The following is a 23,222-nucleotide window of genomic DNA, read 5'->3' as shown; positions in this document are numbered from 1 at the left end:
TAGTTTCATCTTACCCTTAAAGTCTCACTCTAACTAATAGTTTTTGTATATGAGGTGACTACCGGAATTAAAATGGCTTAAAAAGAAATTATTGAATTTCAACCATGATTTTTGATTTATACTCGTTTAATTGAGCAGCAGGACCAACATATGTCTCATGTCTGACTACACACGGATAAAAATCCATTGCCAGTCAGTACCATAATTAAGAAATTATGAAAATCATGGAACGTGTCCTCTCGTGAGTTCATACCTATTATTAAAGACTCTATGAGCAAAATGATTTAAATCATGAAAATTTTTATGGGATTTGCTAACAAAATCATCAGTAACAGGCATGGTCTCATGAGAAGTAATGTTTCATGATTTTCATCATTTCTTAATCATGGTACCGGCAATGGATTTGTATTCGTGCATCAACACGTCGTTCGAGTGCGAGAAAGGTTAGCAATGATGAGTTTTTCTCCTTGATGCTCGTTGATGTTTGAGAAAAATTCCCGTATTCCTTACGTGAGAGTGGCTACAAAGAAAAATAATTTAAAGATAGATAGATAGATAGATAGTTATAAAAAGATATGCTTATTGATACTACATATGAAAACGGAACATATAAGAGACTAATTTTTCCTTACCATTTTCTGCTATTTGTTTGATGCTCAGCAAACGCTAATTTTATCCGGCCTAGATCGAACCTTTTCGTGAAAACTCCATGGTGTCGTTGATATGGCCATGCACCTCCTTGAAATGAACCCTCATCAGCCGCGCTTGCTGCGGCTTGACTATACCAGCCATTTAGAAACGAATATTGCATTGTGTCGAAGGTAAGGCTAACTGGCCTGCAAAATGCCGCATTGGCCATTAACAATGCACTTGCGAAAAAACTCGAAGAAAAAGATAAAGAGGTACCGAAAACGAGCCGACCGCTTTGGATCCCCTCAACCAACATAAACAACACGTTCACAAAACTAACAAGTGACGGGGCGGTAAAGTGGCTAGTAAACAACTAGATATCAAAAACACCCACATACTGCTTTAATGAAGACTATAATAGCGCGTGAGCCAATGAAAACTTTGCAGCATAGAATTGTAACGTGAGAAAATTGGCGAGGGTCTTTTCGCTAAAGAGTTTTTGTTTTCAAATTTCTTGTTAGTAGATTTACTCTTGCAGCGCACCACACAAACAAAATTCATGAAAAGAAATAACTTTTGGATTCTAACTCTTCATTGTATAAATGTTCTATGTATGAGTATTTTATACAAACAAAATAGTCTTTTTAGTTTACATCAATTCGAAAGAAGAGCTAGATTTTTTAGCAGCACATTTGATTAGTTTACAAATATAAATATGCTACAATCTTTCGAACGGATTTAGGCAGAAATCCATCAAGCGCGCAACGTTATAAGATGGTAACATAGTTTGTCGCCACTAGGAAGCTAATATTCGATGAAGATACGGTGTATTTTTCACTGAATGTATTATTAGTCATTACACTCTGACAATTGTCACTACTCTGTTGTCATCGCAAAACCAAGATGAAATTGATTCGGAAAATGTTGAAACATGGTAGAGGCTAGCTAACAATTAACGATTGTCGTTTCGAATTCAGCTGAAAGTTCAAGTTCCAACCAAACATGAAACAAGTTTCACAATGACATTTGGTATCGATGACGTGCTCAGAACTTTGAGCTCAGAGCTTCATTGGTGTGTCTCACGTAGTTGCACTTTAAAGTAGAGACTAATGCCAGAGGATACAGCGTCATCGGTATACTTAGCTCAGTTACCCATCTTTATTCTTTCATTTCATCTTGGAAGCTTCGTGCTGTACAAGAATAGCATTCGGATGCCGTCGTGGTTGATTTGATCACCAAACCCAAAATCAATGTTCATAAAGTGGTAGAATGACATGCCTGAGGCGATGCTGCTGTGCCCCTGTTGCGAAGCGAATCAACGTAACGAGGAGGGTCTGAGCAGTTCTAAGCCTACGAGTATGCTACCAGCAGCGACTTTATTGCAAATTAATCGAACATCGGTATGATTTGAACAGAAAATATTTACGGAGAGTCCAAATAAGGAAATGTTCGTTCATTGTGGCTTGCTCTGCTATTATGCATGTCGGAATTAAATTTCTGCCGTAGTTTGGCCTCAATTTAACTTTATGTAAATGTTTGATTCAATCTCGTAATTGACAATAGAACTATTTAAACTCAATCGAATTACTCTATTCGGTTATAAATTAGTTCAAATTGTGAAGCGAAAAACGCATTCTCGGCTGTAGTTTTTTTGTTAATCATTTTTCGAAAATATAATGTATGATACTATTATAGGGTTCATTTGGAACCATTATTTTGCTGCAACTATCATGTTCCTATGTTTTGTCGTTTTAGATTTTTTCGATTTTTTGAAAGGCAATTTGAACACTAATTTAAATGACTTTCCTAAACTTTTTGAAGCGACAATCAATGAAAAAATGTTTTACCAAGTTATCACTAATACGCAACATGGATTGTTTAAGGGTCGCTCGACTAATACTAATTTACTCAAAATTATCAATTACTCACTGACTGCAATGGATAAAGGTAATTACATAGAAGCTCTCTATACTGATTCAGCAAAGCATTTGATCGCATTGATATACCTATGTTATTATTCAAACTACGAAAAATAGCCATATCGTATCATCCAACCATATTCTAGTCACCTCAGGAGTTCCACAAGGTTTTCATCTAGGTCCTCTCTTATTCATTTTATTTGTAAACAATATATATCTTATTTTAAAATACATAAAAGTTTTGATACAATCCGATGACATGAAGTTCTTCCTAGAAATAAAAACTAAAGTAGATAAGCCGGTATTTTAAAATGAAGTGCAAACGTTTCATGTCTGGTGTAACAAAAGCCTTTTGAAATTAAACGTTAATACATGCAAAGTAATCGCTTTCAGTAGGAAACAAAACACACCAGATATCACATTTAAACTAGGCGATCAAACAGTAGAAAGATGAATCAGAATTAGAGATCTGGGAGTAATTTTAGATAAAAAGTTGACTTTCATCGATTACTATAATACGATAATAAGCATGGCTAATAACATGCTTTTAAAACGCTTCAGCTATAATTTTCGTGACCCTTACACGATTAAAATATTATATATTGCTTACGTAAGGACGTTACTTGAATATTGTAGCATTGTTTGGTCCCCATTCTCAATCAATGTGATATAAACAGGTGGTGCAGATCGCATGGCTTGCTTACGTTGGTAACTAAAACTTTGTAAATAGTTCGGTGTGACGACATGCATGCAAAATAAACATGCTATGATTCAATGCCAACTGCTCCGAACGGTGTGACGAAAGTAAGCACGTGGTTCTAATTTTACTTGGCTTGCTGAAACAAAATTAATTTTACTAACACAAAAGAATTGTGTTTGCCCAACTTGTTTCTACCACATTGATTGTCAATCCCTCACAAGGAACGTATAGAATCAGTTCAAAAGCAATTCCTAATATTTTCACTCCGTAAGTTAGGCTGGGCAAGATTTCCTAATCTCGTTGCATGCTCATTGACATCCACACACTAGAAGAGCGTCGAGAACAATTAATGGTCTCATTTATGCATAACATCGTTACACATCGGGTTGATTCATCTGAACTTCTGTCTAGACTTACTCTATATAAACCATTATCGTACCAACTATGCAAAATTTGGCCCATTAAATCAAATGATTTCAACTTATAATATGAATTGCGGAGTAATTGACTTTACTTACCTTACCTAATAGCTATAGTCCTGGGGTGTCCTTTGCTATATCAAGCATACGTCTAGCATAGTACTAGCCATGCAATGATTCTGTACACTAAGAATCGGCTGCGAAGTCTGTTGAAACAGAAAGGCCAAATTCCACCAAAGGAATGTAACGCCTAGACTTTGCTTTTTGCTCCACATAACTCGGTCCATGGCTGCTCGTAGCCAGCCACTCAAGGCACGGATGTTTCTGAGATCACCCTCCACTCGATCGATCCACCTTGCTCGCTGCGCTCTTCTTCTTCTTGTACCAGTCGGATTAGATTCAAGAACTATTTTCACTGGGCTGTCGTCCGACATCCCTATGACATGCCCATCCCATCGTAGACGTCCGATTTAGCTGTCCGTACGATGGGTGATTCTCCTAGCAACTGTTTCATGATTCATCCGCCGTCTCCACGTTCCGTCTTCCATCTGCACTCCGCCATGGATGGTCCTCAGTACCTTTCTTTCGAAAATGCTGAGGGCGCGTTGGTCCTCTGCCGACATAGTCCAGGTCTCGTGGCCATCGTGGCCGGTCTAATGAGCGTTTTGTAGATTGTCAATTTCGTGCGGTGGCGTACTTTTCTCGATCGAAGGGTTTTTCTGAGTCCAAAGTACGCACGATTCCCTGCCAAAATACGTCTCACAATTTCTCTGATGGTGTTATTACCGGCGGTCACCAGTGAGTCCAAATACACGAACTCGTCAACCACCTCGATATCGTCACCGTCTATCAATATTCGTTGTGGGAGGAGTAGTGTTTCTTCTCTAGAGCCTCTTCCTCTCATGTATTTTGTTTTTGACGCATTTATGGCCAGTCCGATATGCCTAGCTTCAGCTTTCAGTCCGATGTAGGTTTCCGTCATCTTCTCAAAGTTACGTGTCACAACATCAATATCGTCACTTTATCCGGGAAACCTGTGGCGTGTAGCCTCTATGTGATCGGTTCACCTTCTCATAAAACTTCCGTGTGTCATTTGCGCGGTACAGCTGTTTCATCGCTTCGCGATCTTGGTCTTCCTGGTGGCGCTCTTTCCTCAGGAAAACCGTGTTCTGTCTGTTCCGCGCCTGTATGTATCGTTCCTCATTCGCTCTCGTGCGGTTTTGCAACATCCTCACCCTTGCTGCATTCTTCTCTTCGAACAACTGCTGCTGGCCTCGTACCTAGTCCAGGCGTTCTTGTGCGACAAGTGTTATGCACCGTCGATAGTTTTGAGCGCATATAAACCGCGAAAAGGTAGTGGCCAGAATCAATGTTGGCACTACGGTAAGTGCGGACATTGATGACGTCGGAGAAGAACCGCCCGTCGATGAGAACGTGGTCGATTTCATTTTCCGTATGTTGATTAGGTGGCTTTATGGATATCTTTGCGGGGGAAGAAGGTGCTTCGAACTACCATTCCTCGGGAGGCTGCAAAGTTTACCCATCGTTGACCGTTGTCGTTTATTATCGCGTGCAGGCTCTCCAGCCCGATCACGGGCCTGTACATTGCCTCTCGGCCTACCAAAGACGGTAATCAACCGCTCGTAACATGGAGAACAGACGCTGTTTCGAGCCGCCCCAACATGGGAAACAGACGCTCGGGTAGGCTCGCTCTCTGTAAATAGAAGGCAAGCCACCCCCCACCCCCCCCCCCCCCCCCTTCCCTGCTAGCATATGACCTTTTACATCAAATGAAGTGCCAATTGATTGCAAACAACTTTTGTGAAGAAACCAAACACCAAGAAATAATATTTAATAGCGAAAATATTGTGGTTTCACTAATTTTTCTCCAACCTAATTACGTCATTCTCTGGTGCATAAGATCCAATAATTTTTTCCAATAATTTTTTCGTGAAAATTGAAAAGTGATTGAATAATAAAACGAAAAAAAAACTTAAACACATGCCTACACGCATGTTCTCGTCCACCATGGTGAATGTTCCGGTTTACTGCCGGAAGGCCGTTTCGCAAGGGCGTAGAATTAGCTTGAATAATTATCTTCCATGGGAAATTTATCAAAATTAATAATCTGTCTTAACTATTTTGATCACCATCCGAAAGGGTCCATTTTTTAACGCAAACGGTTATTAAATTTCTAGCCTTAAGTTTCGCTTACAATAACGTGACGATTCGTAGTCGCGCTATGATATTACCAGTCTGCTATTTTGCTGAAAGCGATAAACTTATCGTACTTTGCATTTTATCCTAACATGCATGACTCATAGCTGTACAAGTGTTACGCAAAACGTCAAAAACGAGCTAATTACATAACATCATAACAAACCAGTCAAAACATCGAATCTGTTTTGTATCGCCTCGTATAACACTAAGGTTGGTGCCAGAGTGAAAGCGTCGCGCGAAGCGTCTGGACGCGCGTGTGAGCTAGTTACGTTTGATCAAAGCAAACCTGTCGATACGAAAACAATACATCGCATTGAATCGTTTCGCTTCGGTCCGCGTTTCGCGCTCACTCTGACATCAACCTAACTGTTTTCCTCTGACGATGCTTTGCTACTATTGCTTACTCTTTAAAAGCCATTGTCTTTGTAAAGCCAGTGAACCAGCTTAGCATCTTAGATTAAAACTGCTTAAGACTACTAAGACTGCTTGCTATAAATTAAAAATTCAATCATATATCAATTAAAATTCAAACTTATAACTATTCGAAATCAAGATTTCCACTTAGTCGGTGAAATAATATTGGTATTTGAAATTAAAATGCTTCAACAGAAAGTGTCTAAAACCCAACCATGTTTCTATACATTTGTTTCATAGCATTCCTAAGTCTTTTCCAGTCAAGCGTTATTCAACTGGCTTTTAAAGCCAGAGGAAAACGAGCTCCATAGCGATAGTATTCTTTTGCTCTCATTAGTGCCACCTTATTCACTGTAAACGCATAATGACGCATTATTTAGTATTTATTTGATTAGCACCATGACCGGGGTGGCATTATGTATCTCGATTCGACTAAAATTTTATCGAATCGACCATGTTTCGTATTATGGTTCACGAATCGAACTCGATCATCGAGTCTTGCTCGACTTCACTCGAAGAAGTATTAGTTTATCGAGAAGTTTTGGCATTATGAAACCAAAACAATCGAGCTCGTAAACGACTACACTCTATAAGAAATGGTAGTCAGCTTTATTGTTATCGACTTTGAATTTTCGAATCCGTTTCTTTTTATTTAAAGGTAGTTATCGATAGCATCGTGGATTTTCATAAACATATTAGCGTTTATAATCTTTATTCTAATACATTGTTTTATTTATCATGATATATTTTATGCGTTTGGCATATTATGGTATTTGAGTCGGACTGTTTGAAAGTCATTTCAATTGAAAGATGCATGATTTTAAATAGTATAACAAATGTAAGTCGGAACTAAACTATGTTCAGTTGCTGCGTAGTTTGTAATCAAGTTTCTGGAACCGTTGAACGAAAAACGTTACTCAAACGAATTGTAAGAAATGGTGAAGGAAAGTGGGTGAATTTTGTATTTAATTCAGACTTAATTCAGTCTAATCTGAATTACATTTAATGTTTTAAAATTTTCTACGCTATGTTTGATTAAGATTATTCAACTAATCAATAATCTTACAATGAAATATGAGATTCGAAGCATTGCGATTGGGTGTTATTCCCACATCTGGAGAATTCTTAGGTTTTATGGTTGAATTAAGAGATTGGTTGACAAATTATGATAGAAATTGATCATATTTGTCAGCTTGCGCAGATTGTATTATTCAAATAAAGTTTGTATGTGTACTAAAAATATATAATTGTATCGGAAATTTTCAAATATATTGTGCAATTTTCAATCATACGTTTGATGGCAAAACGTGAATAATGTTTTTGCCTTTCTCATATACACCCAAACATCCATTTACGAACCTTATATATGTATGTATGTATGCTTACACACTCACTCGTTTGCGTATATGTGTATATATTTATACATATAAATGATCGCTTTTACTTCTCCAATATTTATATGTATTAGGATATACAAATATTTGCACACGAACGTACGTATATTAATACATATATACATATATAAGTTACGTAAATGGAGGTTTGGGTGTAGAAAGGTTATGCAATCACTTGAAAAACCGACTAGTGAAAATTGGCCCGGAGGGCCAAGTGTCATATACCATTCGACTCAGTTCATCGAGCTGAGCAATGTCTGTGTGTGTATGTGTGTGTGTATGTGTCAAATAATCTCACTAGGTTTTCTCGGAGATGACTGAACCGATTTTGACAAACTAGGATTCAAATGAAAGATCTCGTGGTCCCATACGGAATTCCTGAATTTCATCCGGATCCGACTTCCGGTTCCGGAATTATAGGGTAAAGTGTGTTCAATATTGTACACCGTCACTTAAACCGGCGAAACAAAAAACGTGAAAAATTTTCTAAACTGGTCTCAAAACTACACAAATCGATAGTCATTATCAGTAGGCAACTAAACAAACCGATTCCGGCTATCCTGGTTCCCGGTATCCGGTTCCGGAAGAACCAGAAATAGTGGTCATATATACCAAAATGGATCTCACTCACTTTTCTCAGCGATGGTTTGACCGATTTCCACAAACTTAGATTCAAATGAAAGGTCTTCCGGTCTCATACGGAACTCCTGAATTTCATCCGGATCCAACTTCCGGTTCCGGAATTGTAGGGTAAAGTGTGTTCAATATTTTACACCGTCACTTAAACCGGCGAAGCAAAAAACGTGAAAAATTTTCTAAACTGGTCTTAAAACTACACAAATCGATAGTCATTATCAGTAGGCAACTAAACAAACCGATTCCGGCTATCCTGGTTCCCGGTATCCGGTTCCGGAAGAACCAAAAATAGTGGTCATATATACCAAAATGGATCTCACTCACTTTTCTCAGCGATGGTTTGACCGATTTCCACAAACTTAGATTCAAATGAAAGGTCTTCCGGTCCCATACGGAACTCCTGAATTTCATCCGGATCCAACTTCCGGTTCCGGAATTGTAGGGTAAAGTGTGTTCAATATTTTACACCGTCACTTAAACCGGCGAAGCAAAAAACGTGAAAAATTTTCTAAACTGGTCTTAAAACTACACAAATCGATAGTCATTATCAGTAGGCAACTAAACAAACCGATTCCGGCTATCCTGGTTCCCGGTATCCGGTTCCGGAAGTACCAGAAATAGTGGTCATATATACCAAAATGTATCTCACTCATTTTTCTCAGCGATGGTTTGACCGATTTCCACAAACTTAGATTCAAATGAAAGGTCTTCCGGTCCCATACGGAATTCCAGAATTTCATCCGGATCCGACTTCCGAATCCGGAGTTATAGGGTGCGTACTGGAAGAGTTTGTGTGTCATGTTAGTTGGTGGCCGTACGAACCGACTTCGGTTATACCGGTTCTCGGGTTCCGGTGCCGGAAGTGCATATAATAGTGAACCCATTTCGCTCTCTTAAGGATGGCTTACGCAATCAAAGCACTGATTTATTCTGTATGTTATGCATAAACAATCACTTGGTTTCTTTCAAAAATCGAAGAGAAAATTTTTGAATAGAATACCACAATATTATATGTACATGAGAAAGGCATCATTACACCACTAGGTGGATTAAAACAGGTTTTTGTCGATTCAAACCACTGTGCATAGGGGGTGAACTTTTTGCCTTTCTCATATAGAAAGGTTATGCAATCACTGTGAAAACCGATTTTGAACCGAGGCCCGGAGAGTCGAGTGTCATATACCGTTCGACTCAGTTCGTCGAGTACGCAAAATGTCTGTGTTTGTGTGTGTGTGTGTGTGTGTGTATGTTACGTTTTTTGCACTAACTTTTCTCGGAAATGGCTGAACCGATTTTCACAAACTCAGATTCAAATGAAAGGTCTTGTGGTCCCATACAAAATTCCTTAATATTATTTGTATCCGACTTCCGGTTCGGGAGTTTTGGGGTAAACTGTGCAAAAAAAAGAAAATATGTGTTCTAACTTTTCTCATAGATGGCGCGACCGATTTTCACAAACTTAGGTTCAAATGAAAGGTCCTGTGGTCCCATGCGTAATTCCTGAATTTCATGCGGATCCGACTTCCGGATCCGGAAATATAGTGTAAAGTGAGTTAAAAATGGTATACCATCACTGAAAATGGGGAAAAACCTTTAAAAAAATTTCTAAATCGACCTCAAATCTTTTCCAATTGATAGTTTTTATCAGTAGACGGTCAAACAAACCGATTTCGGTTATTATTTTAAGAATCGAAGAAAATTATTTTGAAGAATACCACAGTATTATATATTATAGTATGATTGATATGAGAAAGGCATCATTACACCACTAGGTGGATTAAAACAGGTTTTTTCATATTTGTAAGATTTTGTAGTCAGTAATAGCTCAATTAAACTGAACTTTTTTTTCTAAACGCCTACAAAGTATATGGAATATGTCAAAAGCATGACCATCTCGCAATCTCATGAAAAGCACGAAAATTTACTCTTCAATAGTACCTAGATAGATTATAAATTCTACAATCAATGATTTACTTCTGGCATACTACAATTAAAGCTACATTACAGAAATGTGGTCAAATTATTGCAAACAAAATTTTGTATTACAAACATTTTCCTTCTTTTCTTTACTATAACTGAATACATGTAACCGAAAATATCCAAACAATAATTTATATGTTTCATTTTTTTCGTGATTGCAATGTATATGGGTTCGTTCATTTTTATTTGACAACCGCGCCAGTCGAAATCTAGTACCACCCTTTAGGATCTCAATCAAGTGGTCGAAAGCTATACGTAATGCCCCAGTTCAGTCGAACCGACTTTAAAAATATCATTTCGAGAAACTCCATTCGAGATTCATATTGTCAGCCCAGGTCTGTGGCTGGATAATTTGATTGCCTTGCATTTGCTAGATATCTGCGAGAAAACCGGTTGGAAGATCCGTTTTGTGTGCCCACCGAAGAACGGATAATTTTTGTTAACAATATTCAAGATTAGAGATGGGCAAAACAGTTCATTTCAAAGAACCGTTCAGTGATGCAGAGTTCTGTTGAAAGAACTAGTTCTCCAGAGCCGTTCGTTCGTTCTATTCATAGTTGGTTTGTTCGTTCAAAGAATAAACGAGAACTTACTTTTGTAAGCTTAAGCGAGGAAAAAAAGTCCCTCGAAGTAGAACTGAGGTTTCAAGACGAAACTTTCTTATTAGTACCGTTCGTGAAAAAAGGTTGAGCGAGCTCAAAAAACAAAAAATAAAGATCTTTCGACTTTGAACTGAGGAACTACCGTTCTCAAAAAAAGAACTATAGCTCATTCATTCTTTCAAAAGAACTAGTTCTTTTGAACCGTTCGCGAACGAATTGCCCATCTCTATTCAAGATCCAAATGAACTATTTGAAATTTTCGTCCATTGAAGTATCAGTATTAATTTAATTCGAACCGTTCTGCGACCGGCTATTTTTTTTCTCTTCTGCTCCGCATGATTTAAATGTTTGGTAGAATAGTGTATCGTTACCAAATAAAATGATTATTTTCTATTAGCTTATCAAGACTACGAATTTGAAACTGTAACTGCATACATGCTACATACTGGATTGTAAAATAAACGAAGAAAATATCCTTTTTCAATTTCCATGAATTGTTATTTGTATGTATGGAAAATCATCAAATAACTATTTCTGGATATTTGAAGAATGAAAAAATCTAGATTCAAGTAATGGAATCTCCACTAACATGCTGCTGGTATAAAATTGGATCTAAATTTCGGTTCCAAAGCTGTTGGTTGATAAGAGCGTAAATTCACATGTGCTAAAGATTCACAATTCCAATAAAAGTCCGAAATCTACTAACTACTATTATAAGTCCGGTATAAAGCATGAACGTATTCAGTACTGCAATCACCTCAGTTGCAGCATAAACTGAAAAATGTACTTCCTGCATATATCTGCAATACCAGCTAAAACCAGTTTGCATGACATCTTTCACTCTTCATCCCACACAAGGTTAGGATGATTATCGCCCTTTCGCTAATTGATTACACCTGGTATGTATTTCGAAAGTAATATGATTCATTACTCCGATACTTTCATTGCAATTAACTACCTCTGGTTTTGATCGCTAGTGCATCTAACACCAATAAGTTTCCAAACATCCTCAGTCGGAGATTGCTGGCATTCCGATCGCACCGAGTTTGCCGAATTTCAATTTGTACTGTAGCATGCTGAAATATTTCTTTCGTGTGATCGCGACTCTTCCCAAATAGTGCAAATGTGGCTTGGATGGAGTTAACCACAAATGAATAATTTGGTTTTCATTGGCTTGGATAAGTATTTTTTTAATAATAAAATATCATTCAGAAAAAAAGAAACTCGTTCATAACGTTGACAATGTTTTGTAGCTGGGAATTGTTAGCCTCGATTGTTAGATTGTTTGGCGTAGTTGTTGGTTTTGATATGATTATGTTTTAGAAAATCAATAGGCTTAGTAAATGCAACTGCACGGCCTAAAGCGAAAAATCTGCAGCAATCGGTACAGTATCGATATTTCGTATCCAGTTTGGGAGAAGAGTGAAAAATTAATTTCTAAGAAAACTATCAACCACCCCATTGTACGCAGTTTGCAGACGTTTCTTATTCGACGCAGTCGAAAGTCGCTTTCGGTCGACGAACACAATACAGTTTAGCAAACAAAGGGTTGCAATCGAAATTTACAAATCTGATAAACAAAGACCGGAGTTCTGTAAAATAAGACCTATGGCAAATGAAACTGCAAATCCCTGTGGACGTAAAATACGGTACCATAGAAGTGCGTAATGTCATTGATGTTGACATTCGGAGAGACATGTCGCAGCACGGATAAATTATTTCCGTCATCCGGAACGACTGTGTGTGACTACATATAACATATAACGATTCCGCCTTACGTAACATTTTTCTAGGGATGAATATGCCCTTGAAAATCACAGGTAGCCTGCGAGAATCAATCTGTTCAAGCTCAATAGTATAAGCTAGTATACTGATAAAAAATGGGTCAACCTACCATGTTAAGCCATTTTTTATCATGATTCGGATAGTAATTATCAGTAATTCCCGAACCGAGAATGTTTTACACAATTTCCCAAACTTCCCAGGGACATCATTCCAGCTTTTGAATAAGCATAAGCCTATCGGTATTCGTTTATTATTTTCCAGAAGTTTGAGCCGATGAGAAAACTACAGTTAGTCGATTACTTCAATTATGCCATTATATCTCCGGAATCAAAAGTGACAGCCATTCGAACTCGATCAATGGCTCAACAGTAGCTTTCAAACGAGTCTAAGTTTATTAAAATCGATTCAGTCATCTCTGAGAAAATAGAACGGCGAAAATATGTTCGAAAAGTTTACAATCAATGATGACTTATAGATGGTAGCTGGTAATTATGGTCGAATCAAGAGGTAAATCACTTTAAACCTTGACTAATCCTACAAAAATGATATATCTTTCGGTCTGAATCAAATAAGTTTTAATAGTATGAGTTTTGTCCAGAGTTTCTACTGATTGTCCCAGACTCAAAAATAGAAAAGTTCACTCTGCAATTTTTGTATACTATGTAAAAAGTCATGTATTATGATGTATCTCGGCGGTCCTCCACGGTTTATATTTATATATATATATATTATTTTACTCCGGTTAACCCTTTTGGTCGTTCACCTGATTTTGGATGACCTTCTTCGAATTCATGGGACCACGATTGAATTCTTCATATCAGTTTTTTTACAGTCGCATAGGATGGTGCTACACTGCCAAAAGTCAAACTAAGTTGATAGATAGCTTGTCTTGATAGCCCACGACAAAAATCGTAATAGATTATTGCACGAAAATTTTAACGATTCAATTGTATTTTTTTGCTGAGGTAAAATGTTTAACACACTGTAAAAAAATAGCACTCAAATGACAGAATGTTCTGAAGATAGTAAAGGATAAAAATGTCAAACTTTATGATGGAAACGTCAAATCCACCAGGTCACACTTAGTGTTGTCAAGGCTAAATACATTAGTAACAAACTACGTATCTCTGGAAAAATACTCATCAACGCGAAAAAAAATATATAGCTGATTCATAAACACACACACACACATATATATATATATATATATATATATATATATATATATATATATATATATATATATATATATATATATATATATATATATATATATATATATATATATATATATATATATATATATATATATATATATATATATATATATATATATAATATATATATATATATATATATATATATATATATATATATATATATATATATATATATATATATATATATATATATATATATATATATACATATATATACAGGAAAAAATTATGATTTTACAGGTTACATAATTCTTTAAACGATACAATTCATAACTACTTAACTTCTCAAATGCCACAATATTCCATTCGTGCAGAAATTTACTGGCTCCGAGTGTAAAATTGCACTTGGCTAGCAAGTGAGACTGTATGAATTTATATGCACGATTTACCAGCCAAGCAGATATGTGCCTCTGTGGCTCAATCGACTAACTGGTGTGTTTTGTGATCTAATGTTTTTTGGTTCAAGTCGCGTTGTTGATGTCGATCTTTTGATTTTTATTTCTTTCGTTTTAAAGCCATGTAATTTTCAAATCACACAATTTTACATGTTCTTGAATATAAATTTGTGTGAAATATGACGCTCCATTTATGTGCATCTGATAAGATGTAAAATCACAAGAATTTTTCGAACTGTGTATATTCTTTGAGAAAAACCTGTTTTTGGTGATAATATAAGCTTTTAAATCGAAGATTGCGTCGAAAGAAGAGCAAGTGCGAAAAGCAATGATGTGCGGTCGCATTTAAAATCTGTGAGTAAGTAACTTGTAAAAATGCTTGGTTCTGCGGCGAGCATCTCGTGACAAATTAAATAATGTTTAGCATGCACCAGAAATTTAATTGTCAAAACTAAATGAGCATGATGCCCACTTAGAGGTGGGAACATTCCAATATTTTAAATGTTGTTTTTCCTGATAAATTTCATCCTATAAACAATAGGCCAATCAAAATAATAAACCGATCAAAGCTCTGTGCATCATTATAGTAAACGTGAATACAAGTGGATTTTTTTGTAAAGCCAAGAAATTGTAATACTTCGGAAATGGTGACGAAATTATGGATTTTTATTTAGTCAATTATATAATTTTTAAGGCACACTGCTTAAGCTCTAAGATGCCAAGGGCTAGTGGTCGACTTTGGCAGATCCAGCCTACAGCTGGCGATCGGCACCGGCCGGCGTATTGGATGTAACACGTTGGTAAGTATCCGCTTTTTTCGGTCCATGTGGGTTCGCGGGAACACCCCAAATTATGGAATTGGTTGGCGGTTCAATGCACAGGGTGCTGGTTTTACAAGCCAGTTGTCGTATGTTTGAGCCTCGGCCTGCAAGCATCCTTAGTATCAGTAGGATCGTAGTACTAGTCATGCAATGATTCTGTAAGCTATGAAACGGCTGCGCAGTCTGTTGGAACAGAAAGGACAAAATTCCACAAAAGGAATGTAATGCCAAGACTTTGACTTTTTGAAAGGATGAATTCGTTCAGTTCTGCGTTTACATTTAGAGTTTTACATAGATTTAAAATAAATTTCAAATACACGTATATTAAAAGGGATTTTTGATATAACAATGTAATCTCTTACGAATTAGTACACGATTATATTTTAAGTCGTATTTACAATTTTTTTTGCACCACGTGGAGAAATGTATGATATATTTAGGGTTGTTCGATTCAGTACTGATTGGTCATATGAGTATAAATAAATTGTAGTCTATTCCTTCTTGCCACCGCAGTATTACTGTGATGTCCCTCGCGAATCCATATTGGTGAATAATATACATATTTGACTGTCCATGACGTTTTTAAATCTTTCGATGCATGTTTGACAACAGCCAGGAAGGCTGGGAGCGAATCAAAAACGGATCTCAGCAAATATTGCAGAAGAGACCAGATCTTTCGGTAGGTACTGTGGCTAGAAAAATAAAATGTATCCCACTTTCGTTCATAATTTTAAGAACCGGCAAGGTATGATAAGTCGTTCAAGGTGTAAACTGTACCGTACCGTTGTAATAAACAGAATGTGACGGGTAATACTTCCATGCAACGGAACGGAGTAAGGGAACATTTCATGACGAAAAAACAGACCAGGTTTCTCAAAAAATATTTGGATTGGCAGGCAATATGCAGCTGCGGTCGCGCAAGACAAAAACGATCGGAATGGTAAACAAGGAAATATACCGTGATGAATATCTAAAAGAGCGATTATTACAAAGATATTTTGGAATGCTTTAAAGCGGAAGGAGTCCATGTTTTACCGAAAGAGACGAATCCTTATAACTGCCCAGAGTTACGACCTATCAAGCGGTATTGGTCTTTCGTGAAAAGAGAATTTTCTCAATATAAACAACATTCTACAACTGTAAAAAACTTTCATTGGAATGTTGGTCAAAAACATCAAATCGGTTGCAGAGAAGTCTGCAATTCCTGATTTCGACATATTGAATAATAATTATCAAATCACAATAGTTTGGGTCCCGGCTCATTGCTCCATTCCAGGCAATGAAAGAGTCGATATATTAACCAAACATGGTGCTGTTGAGGGTGAAATTTATGAGAGACCGATTGCTATCAACGAATTCTATAGCGCGACTCGCCAAAGAACACTTACCAGCTGGCAAGATTCTTGGGACAAAGATGATCTGAGTCAGTGGATGCACTTAATTATCCCTAAAATATCGACAAAAGCATGGTTCAGGGAGCTGGATGTGAGTAGGAACTTCATTCGTGTGATGTCCAGACTCATGTCCAATCACTACACGTTACATGCACATCTCCTTCGAATTGGACTTTCCGAGACTAATCATTGTGCTTGTGGCGAAGGCTATCGCGATATCGATCATGTCGTTTGGACATGCGTAGTGTTGACAAATTTGGTCAACGTGCGTGTGGAGGGTTAATTCCGAATGTATAATCTCCGGTAATAAAAACGATGAATTTAGGTTTGGGAGATTATAATATTCCTGCGATAAATTTTCAGTGATAAGTATCATGTATAAACTTATATAATTTAGAGACTTCATTGATGGTATTTCAAGTTAAAGAAATTGATCGACTTACGTTTAGTTTCCTCGTTAGTCTTACGGTCTTCTAACCTCACCGAGCAGTCGGCTTAGAAACACTGAGCCTGAGTGTTCCGACTATAGTATAGACTCCTTAATTTAGGTTAGGTAACTCTTCGCTTGTAGCAATTAGCACTAGCCAACCTATTTATAAATTCATTTTAAGCACAATCTATTATTCACATGAAACGTCAAATTACCTTAGATATAGCTTTTACTTATATAGTAAATCGACTTAATCGGGCAAATATATCAAACAAAATGAACTTAAGCGAACTGAGTGTGCTCTTTTCACCCACAGGAAATCAATGCGTCACTTACTTCTTTTCTTCCTTTTTTCGTTTAACAAACCGCGTTCCTCGATGACCATGACGTGCGATGGTAAGGTGAGCGCTTTTCGGATGGGTCCGATAACACTCCCCCCAGGTATGTCGACCTCAGGTTGGCCTACATCTAGTCACGCAAGACGTCCAGAACTGCAAGCTTGGTCACGGGTCGCTCGTACACGCCACTCGCTGTACGCACTGTTGCAGAACGTATCTGATTGTCCTTGGATACGCAGGTATCGATGACCTTGCCCTTCGGCCAGCAGTTTCGGGGCAGCTTAGGATCTACGATGACCACGATGTCTCCTTTCCTAACTGGCCGTGTGTGGACGAACCACTTTGTTCGTCTGGTGATTTCTGGCAGGTAGTCTGTTAGCCAGCGCTTCCAGAACTGGTTAGCTAGAGTTTGAGAGGCACGCCATCCTTGCTTTAACGCCAAACCGCTGTTGTCGTTTACGGATAACGGCTTAGTTCCGTTTGAAGAGCCGAGCAGAAGATGATTCGGAGTAAGAGCAGGGTCCGATTCGTCGTCGATTGGTACATGAGTCAATGGACGGGAATTAACCACGCTTTCAATTTCGGTCAGAAGGCTGCGGAGTACTTCATCTGTAGGTTTCTTTGTTGGGCATATAGAGGCTAAATTTTTCTTTACTGTGCGAATTAGTCTTTCCCAACTGCCGCCCATGTGCGGTGCGGCGGGTGGATTGAACAGCCACTGGGTTTCTGTGGAGACAAACTCTTCCATAATTTTCTGCTGGTTTATAGTACCCTCAGCCTCACGAAGTTCTCGGCTTGCGCCCACGAAGTTTGTCCCGCGGTCGCTGAACAGTACTTTTGGCGTACCACGACGGGCGATAAATCTGCGGAGAGCCATAATGCATGAGTCTGTGTTGAGTGAGTGTACTAATTCAACGTGGATCGCGCGAATTGTCAAGCAGGTGGCTAGCATTCCCCATCGTTTCTCCACTCTTCTTCCTACGATAACCTCCATTGGCCCGAAATAGTCGACGCCAACATGCGTAAACGGTCGTGAGAAAGCCGCAACTCGTGCTGGCGGAAGATCAGCCATGATCGGGGGATACGGAACAGCGCTGTCGTTCTTACACCGCTGGCACTGCCTTCTGACCTTTGCGTAACATACTCGAAGTCTAGCGATCTTGTATTTCTGGCGAAGCTCATTTACGGTGGTTTCGTGGTTCTGGTGGTGGTATTTATTGTGGTAATATGCTATTATCAGGGTGGTTATGTAGTGGTCACGTGGCATAACTATAGGGTTTTTTGCATCTTCAGTAGCATAGACGCAGTGCCGCGTTCTTCCTTGCATTCTTACGACTCCGTAACGATCAAGTACCGGTGATAGCTGATAGAGTTCACTATTTTTTGGTATTTGCTTGCGTGGTTCTTCTGGGTATTCCTGGGCTTTCAGTAATATGGCTATTTCCTCCGGATAAGCTTCTATTTGCGCACGGCGATAGAGGTAACACTCTCCAGTCTGCAGCTCTTCGGTTGTGAGAGGACCGGTTACGATTGGTTTCCCTTGCTGTTTGCGATGGCAATTTGCAGGAAAACGATAAACACGTGCGACGACGTTGACAAGCCGTTTCCAACTGGAATAATTGTTTACGATAATAATGGCATCAGGAGTTATGTAATGCAGTAAAAGACTCGGTCGAAGTTCTGCTGTGGTTGAGCTCTTTCTGGTTGGAAACTTAGGCCACTCCTCTTCCGGACGCTGGAGGAATTCAGGTCCTTTGAACCATCTGTTTTCAGGAGTCATATTCGGTCGACCAACCCATTTAGTAGCGTCGTCAGCTACGTTTAACTTGGTGGGTACCCAGCGCCATTCATTAATTTCAGTTACTTCGAGAATTTCGCTAATACGGAACGCAACGAACTGTGAGTACCGCCGGTGATCTGAGTTTATCCAGCAAATGACATCCCATGAATCAGTCCAGAAGTAGCGTTTAGATATAGGAGTGGAGAGGCATTCTTCAATCGTTCGTGCTAACCGTGTACCTATTACAGCAGCTTGAAGCTCGAGCCTTGGGATTGAAGTAAATTTCAATGGGGCCACCCGCGTCTTGGCCGATACTAAGTTGCATTCCACCATGCCGTTCTGGACATATCGAAGATGTACAGTAGCTGCGAACCCGTTCTCGCTAGCATCAACGAATGTATGCAACTGAATCTCCATTCTAGCGCTGAGACTAGTAAGAACTCGATAACAGCGAGGGACTGACACTTTCTCCACTTCAGGTAGAACTTTTAGCCACAGTTTCCACTTTTCGTACGACAATTCGTCAATGGGATCGTCCCATTGGACACCAGATCGCCAAACTTCTTGCAGCAGGATTTTCAGGAACATGAGAAAGTTAGCAATTAGACCGAGAGGGTCGAATATCGTCATAAGGACTTCTCTTTTTGTAGGATGACGACGTCCTTCCAAGAGCGCGCGATCAAGTCTGCTCCAACCAACTCTGTACGTGAACGTATCCGATGTCGTGCACCACCACATGCCTAATACCTTTTCGGTACCCATCTCAGAGGTCAGATCCAAATTCTTTTCCGCAATACTTCCTTCTTTCAGAGCTGCTAAGACGCGATTCGAATTGCTAATCCAATTGCGGATTTCAAAGCCGCCTTGCGAGTGGACGAATTTTACTTTCTGTGCTAATTCAATGGCCTGCTCTTCACTTTCGACACTGACTAACATATCATCGACGTAGTGACTCTTGATGATCACTTCTGCTGCTTCCGGGTAGTCTCGAGAATGGCGCTGAGCATTGATGTTTTTGACATATTGGGCACAGCTTGGAGAGCAGCATGATCCGAACGTCATCACACGCATCACAAAGGTACCGATTTCTCCGGACTCATCTCTCCAGTAGAACCGTTGACATTGCTGATCTTGTTCAGAGATATCCACCTGGTGAAACATTTCACGGATGTCACCAGTCAGTCCGATCCGATACTTCCTGAACTGAAGAAGAATGGAGAACAGGGAGCTGAGCTGATCAGGGCCCTTTAGCAGATTGGTGTTAAGAGATTGGCCGTAAGATGTAGCTGCTGCATCCCAAACAATTCTTAATTTTCCAGGCTTGTTTGGGTTTGTAACGGGAAAGATAGGAAGATACCATGTTCGTTGGTACGGCCGAGCGAGTTCGCTGAATGAAAGCTGGCGGATGTATCCTTTCGCTAGATAGTCGGAAATTTTCGAGTTGAGAGCTTCGGCCAAACCTGGATCTTTCTTCATGCGATTTTCCAAGCAATGAAAACGCCGAAGAGCCATAGCGCGGCTATCGGGGAGACGTATGTGATCGAACCGCCAGAGAAGTCCGGTCTCGTACCGACCGTTCCTAAATTTAGTAAGAGACTGCAGCAAGTGTTGGGATCGACGATCTTCAGTAGATAAAAGCACGTTATCCGGCTTCGATACTCCGGTACTATCTAAAGCGAAATAATCTTTCATTGCTTGATGCATGCTTTCGTCCGTTCGCTGGTCTTGGTGTTGCTCGTGGAAGGCACACTGCACTGTACGGGAAACACACTCGATAGAGCCGCCATAGACGGTCCACCCCAGCCTTGTCTTCGCTGCAATAGGCTGATCCATACCACCTTCTCTGATTTGCAGAACCAAACTGATTTGCGTGTGTTTCAAACCTATAAGGATACGCGGTTGCGCATCGCGGTACGATTTAATGGGTAAACCCCGGAGATGTGGGTACATGTTGGACAATTCTATCGCGTCTAACGTTTGAGGAGGTAACAGCAGCTCTTCCACCGTACGTACATTACGCAGATTGTACACAGTAGCGTTACTATTCATTCCAGCTATTCCTACGTCTACAATTCGGGAGTTCTCTTCATGACGCTCTCTTCCTCCTGTCCACCGTAAACAGAGTGGACTAATTTCACCATCAAGCTGTAACTCTTCAGCCAACTTGTTATCCAGCAGAGTGAGTTCAGAACCGTCATCAAAGAAAGCATAGGTATGAACGGTTTTGTTGATCCCTTGCAGCACAACTGGAAGATATCGAAATAGTACTGCAGAGGATAACGTACGATGAAGATTACACCCATGAGACTGATTCGACTCAGTTATTGTGGACGCTACGCTCACAGGATTAGCTATAACTGCCGCAGATCTCTCAGCTTTCTGATCGTTGTGTAACAGTTCATGGTGTCTGACAGTACAACCATTCTTGCCACAAGGTTTTGCCTTGCAATTTCCATTGTGACAACGTAAGCATGTACGACATAGTCCGAATTCACGTATAGCAGCCCATCGACCATCTCGAGAAAGATCCAGAAAACGTTTGCACTTCTCCACCGTCTTACACGTGCCTTTTCATACTGAACAAGGGTTATATAGACGATCTCTGAAGACGGGTTGAGTCTTTTCGGCGTACTTTGCATTTGATAGTGTATCTACGGTGTTTTGCTCTGGAGACTCAAGATGTGCATTCAAGAAACCGCTGGTTTTCTTGTTGTTGCGACCATCGTTACGAGCCAGCTTAGGCTCCTGTATAATCGAAGGAATAGAAATAGTGCTTATGACTTCAGCAAGAGAATACACCCAATTCCCAAAAGTCGCCAAGTTGACCCTGGGGACGGATCGACGATGACGCGCCCAGTCTAATTTAATCGACGACGGAAGTTTGTTAACCAGCTGTTGAAGAAGAGAAACGTTGTAGAGATGATCCTCCAGGCCACAAGCATCAACTGTCGCACAAAAGTTTTGTACGCTCACTGCAAATTCAACGATAGTCTCTAACTTTTCCTCCTTCAGAGGTGGCATGGCATTAATCTTACTCATTAACGAGCATACTATAGCTTCGGGTTGGCCAAACATCATCTGAAGGGTTCCAATTATTCCCGGAACATTGGACGGGTGCATCAGTCTACTTTTCACTGCTTCGTATGCACGACCCTTTAAACACTTCTGCAGTCGAACGATATTCTCATCGTTTGAGAATCCACACATTGATGTTGTACTGTTGAACGACGAGAAGAAGATCGGCCAATCCTCCGGATTGCCGGAAAACGTGGGCAAGTCCCTCGACACCGCTTGACGAGCTGCAAGCTGCTGTCTGGTCGGCGGAGCTGCATGCTGTTGTACTGAATGGTTTTGAAACGGAATAGATGGGCCGCGGATCGAAGCGCGCTTGTAGCCGGATCTATCGTACGTATGTGACTGACGTATCGATTGATTTAATTCATCATCGTTGGGATTTCCATTGTAACTACCACCGGTTCCGGTGCGCTGCTTATTTTCACGGCGTTGATTTCGTGTTTCCGATTCCTGGATCGACCTTTGACTGACATTTCTTACGTAGCTGCAAGAAACTTCCGAATACGACTGCTGATCGTGATGAGACTTATTTGATTCCGAACGTTGTTCATTCCCAGGACTAGATTGTTCTCTGGCAGTGCAAGAAGCAATGAATGTAGAAAATTTCCGAGGACTGAAATACTCTGAACACTGATTCGATTCATTTCTTTCATCTTGGAATGCGTTTACGTTTTTTATCCAATCGTTCACTCGACTACGACCATTTTCCACACCGTCATTCGCTCGACTTAACCCGTCACAGGAACCAACGTTTGATCGGTTTGCCAACTGCTTAAGAATGTCATACTTTCTGTCAACGTACAGACGCCGCTTCTCAGCTGCCTGTTTTTCGAGCTCGTGTTCCTCCTCCAGTTTCATTAACTCCAATTTCAGCAACGAACATTTTGAGGAAATACGTGAAACAACTGATAAGGCTCCTGTGACTGACTGTTTTGATTCTGCCTTTGTCCCGAACGAGGTATCCGTTTTTGGTGATTGAAACGGTTGTGCACCGGGAAGTTGTTGATCCACTGTAGCTACTGGTTCTTCGTTTCTGCGGTCGGATAATTGCTTGACTAGCGCTGGATTCT

The 23,222-nt window shown here is 39.6% G+C and overlaps 2 protein-coding genes across 9 annotated transcripts in view; one reads left to right on the top strand and one right to left on the bottom strand.

Annotated features, from left to right (window-relative positions):
* LOC131434838 (uncharacterized) overlaps positions 1–23,222 on the top strand; it is a 149,495-nt gene that overhangs the window by 73,960 nt on the left and 52,313 nt on the right. The window lies entirely within an intron of this gene.
* On the bottom strand, positions 16,794–22,614 carry LOC131434837 (uncharacterized). Of its 2 annotated transcripts, none has more exons than XM_058602028.1 (2): positions 17,175–22,614; positions 16,794–17,118 (listed from the first exon to the last, which is right to left on the bottom strand). In XM_058602028.1, exon 1 carries the CDS (start codon positions 21,124–21,126, stop codon positions 17,428–17,430), a length of 3,699 nt encoding a protein of 1,232 aa, XP_058458011.1. In that variant the 5' UTR covers positions 21,127–22,614; the 3' UTR covers positions 16,794–17,118; positions 17,175–17,427. The 2 variants fall into 2 exon arrangements, with proteins under 2 accessions (XP_058458011.1, XP_058458012.1); XM_058602029.1 differs by having other exon boundaries at positions 17,296–22,614.

This window comes from Malaya genurostris, chromosome 3 (genome assembly GCF_030247185.1).
Source record: "Malaya genurostris strain Urasoe2022 chromosome 3, Malgen_1.1, whole genome shotgun sequence".
NCBI classification, from domain to species: domain Eukaryota; kingdom Metazoa; phylum Arthropoda; class Insecta; order Diptera; family Culicidae; genus Malaya; species Malaya genurostris.
The sequence above is the reverse complement of the archived record's forward strand: the minus strand, read 5'-3'. Positions and strand labels throughout refer to the sequence as shown.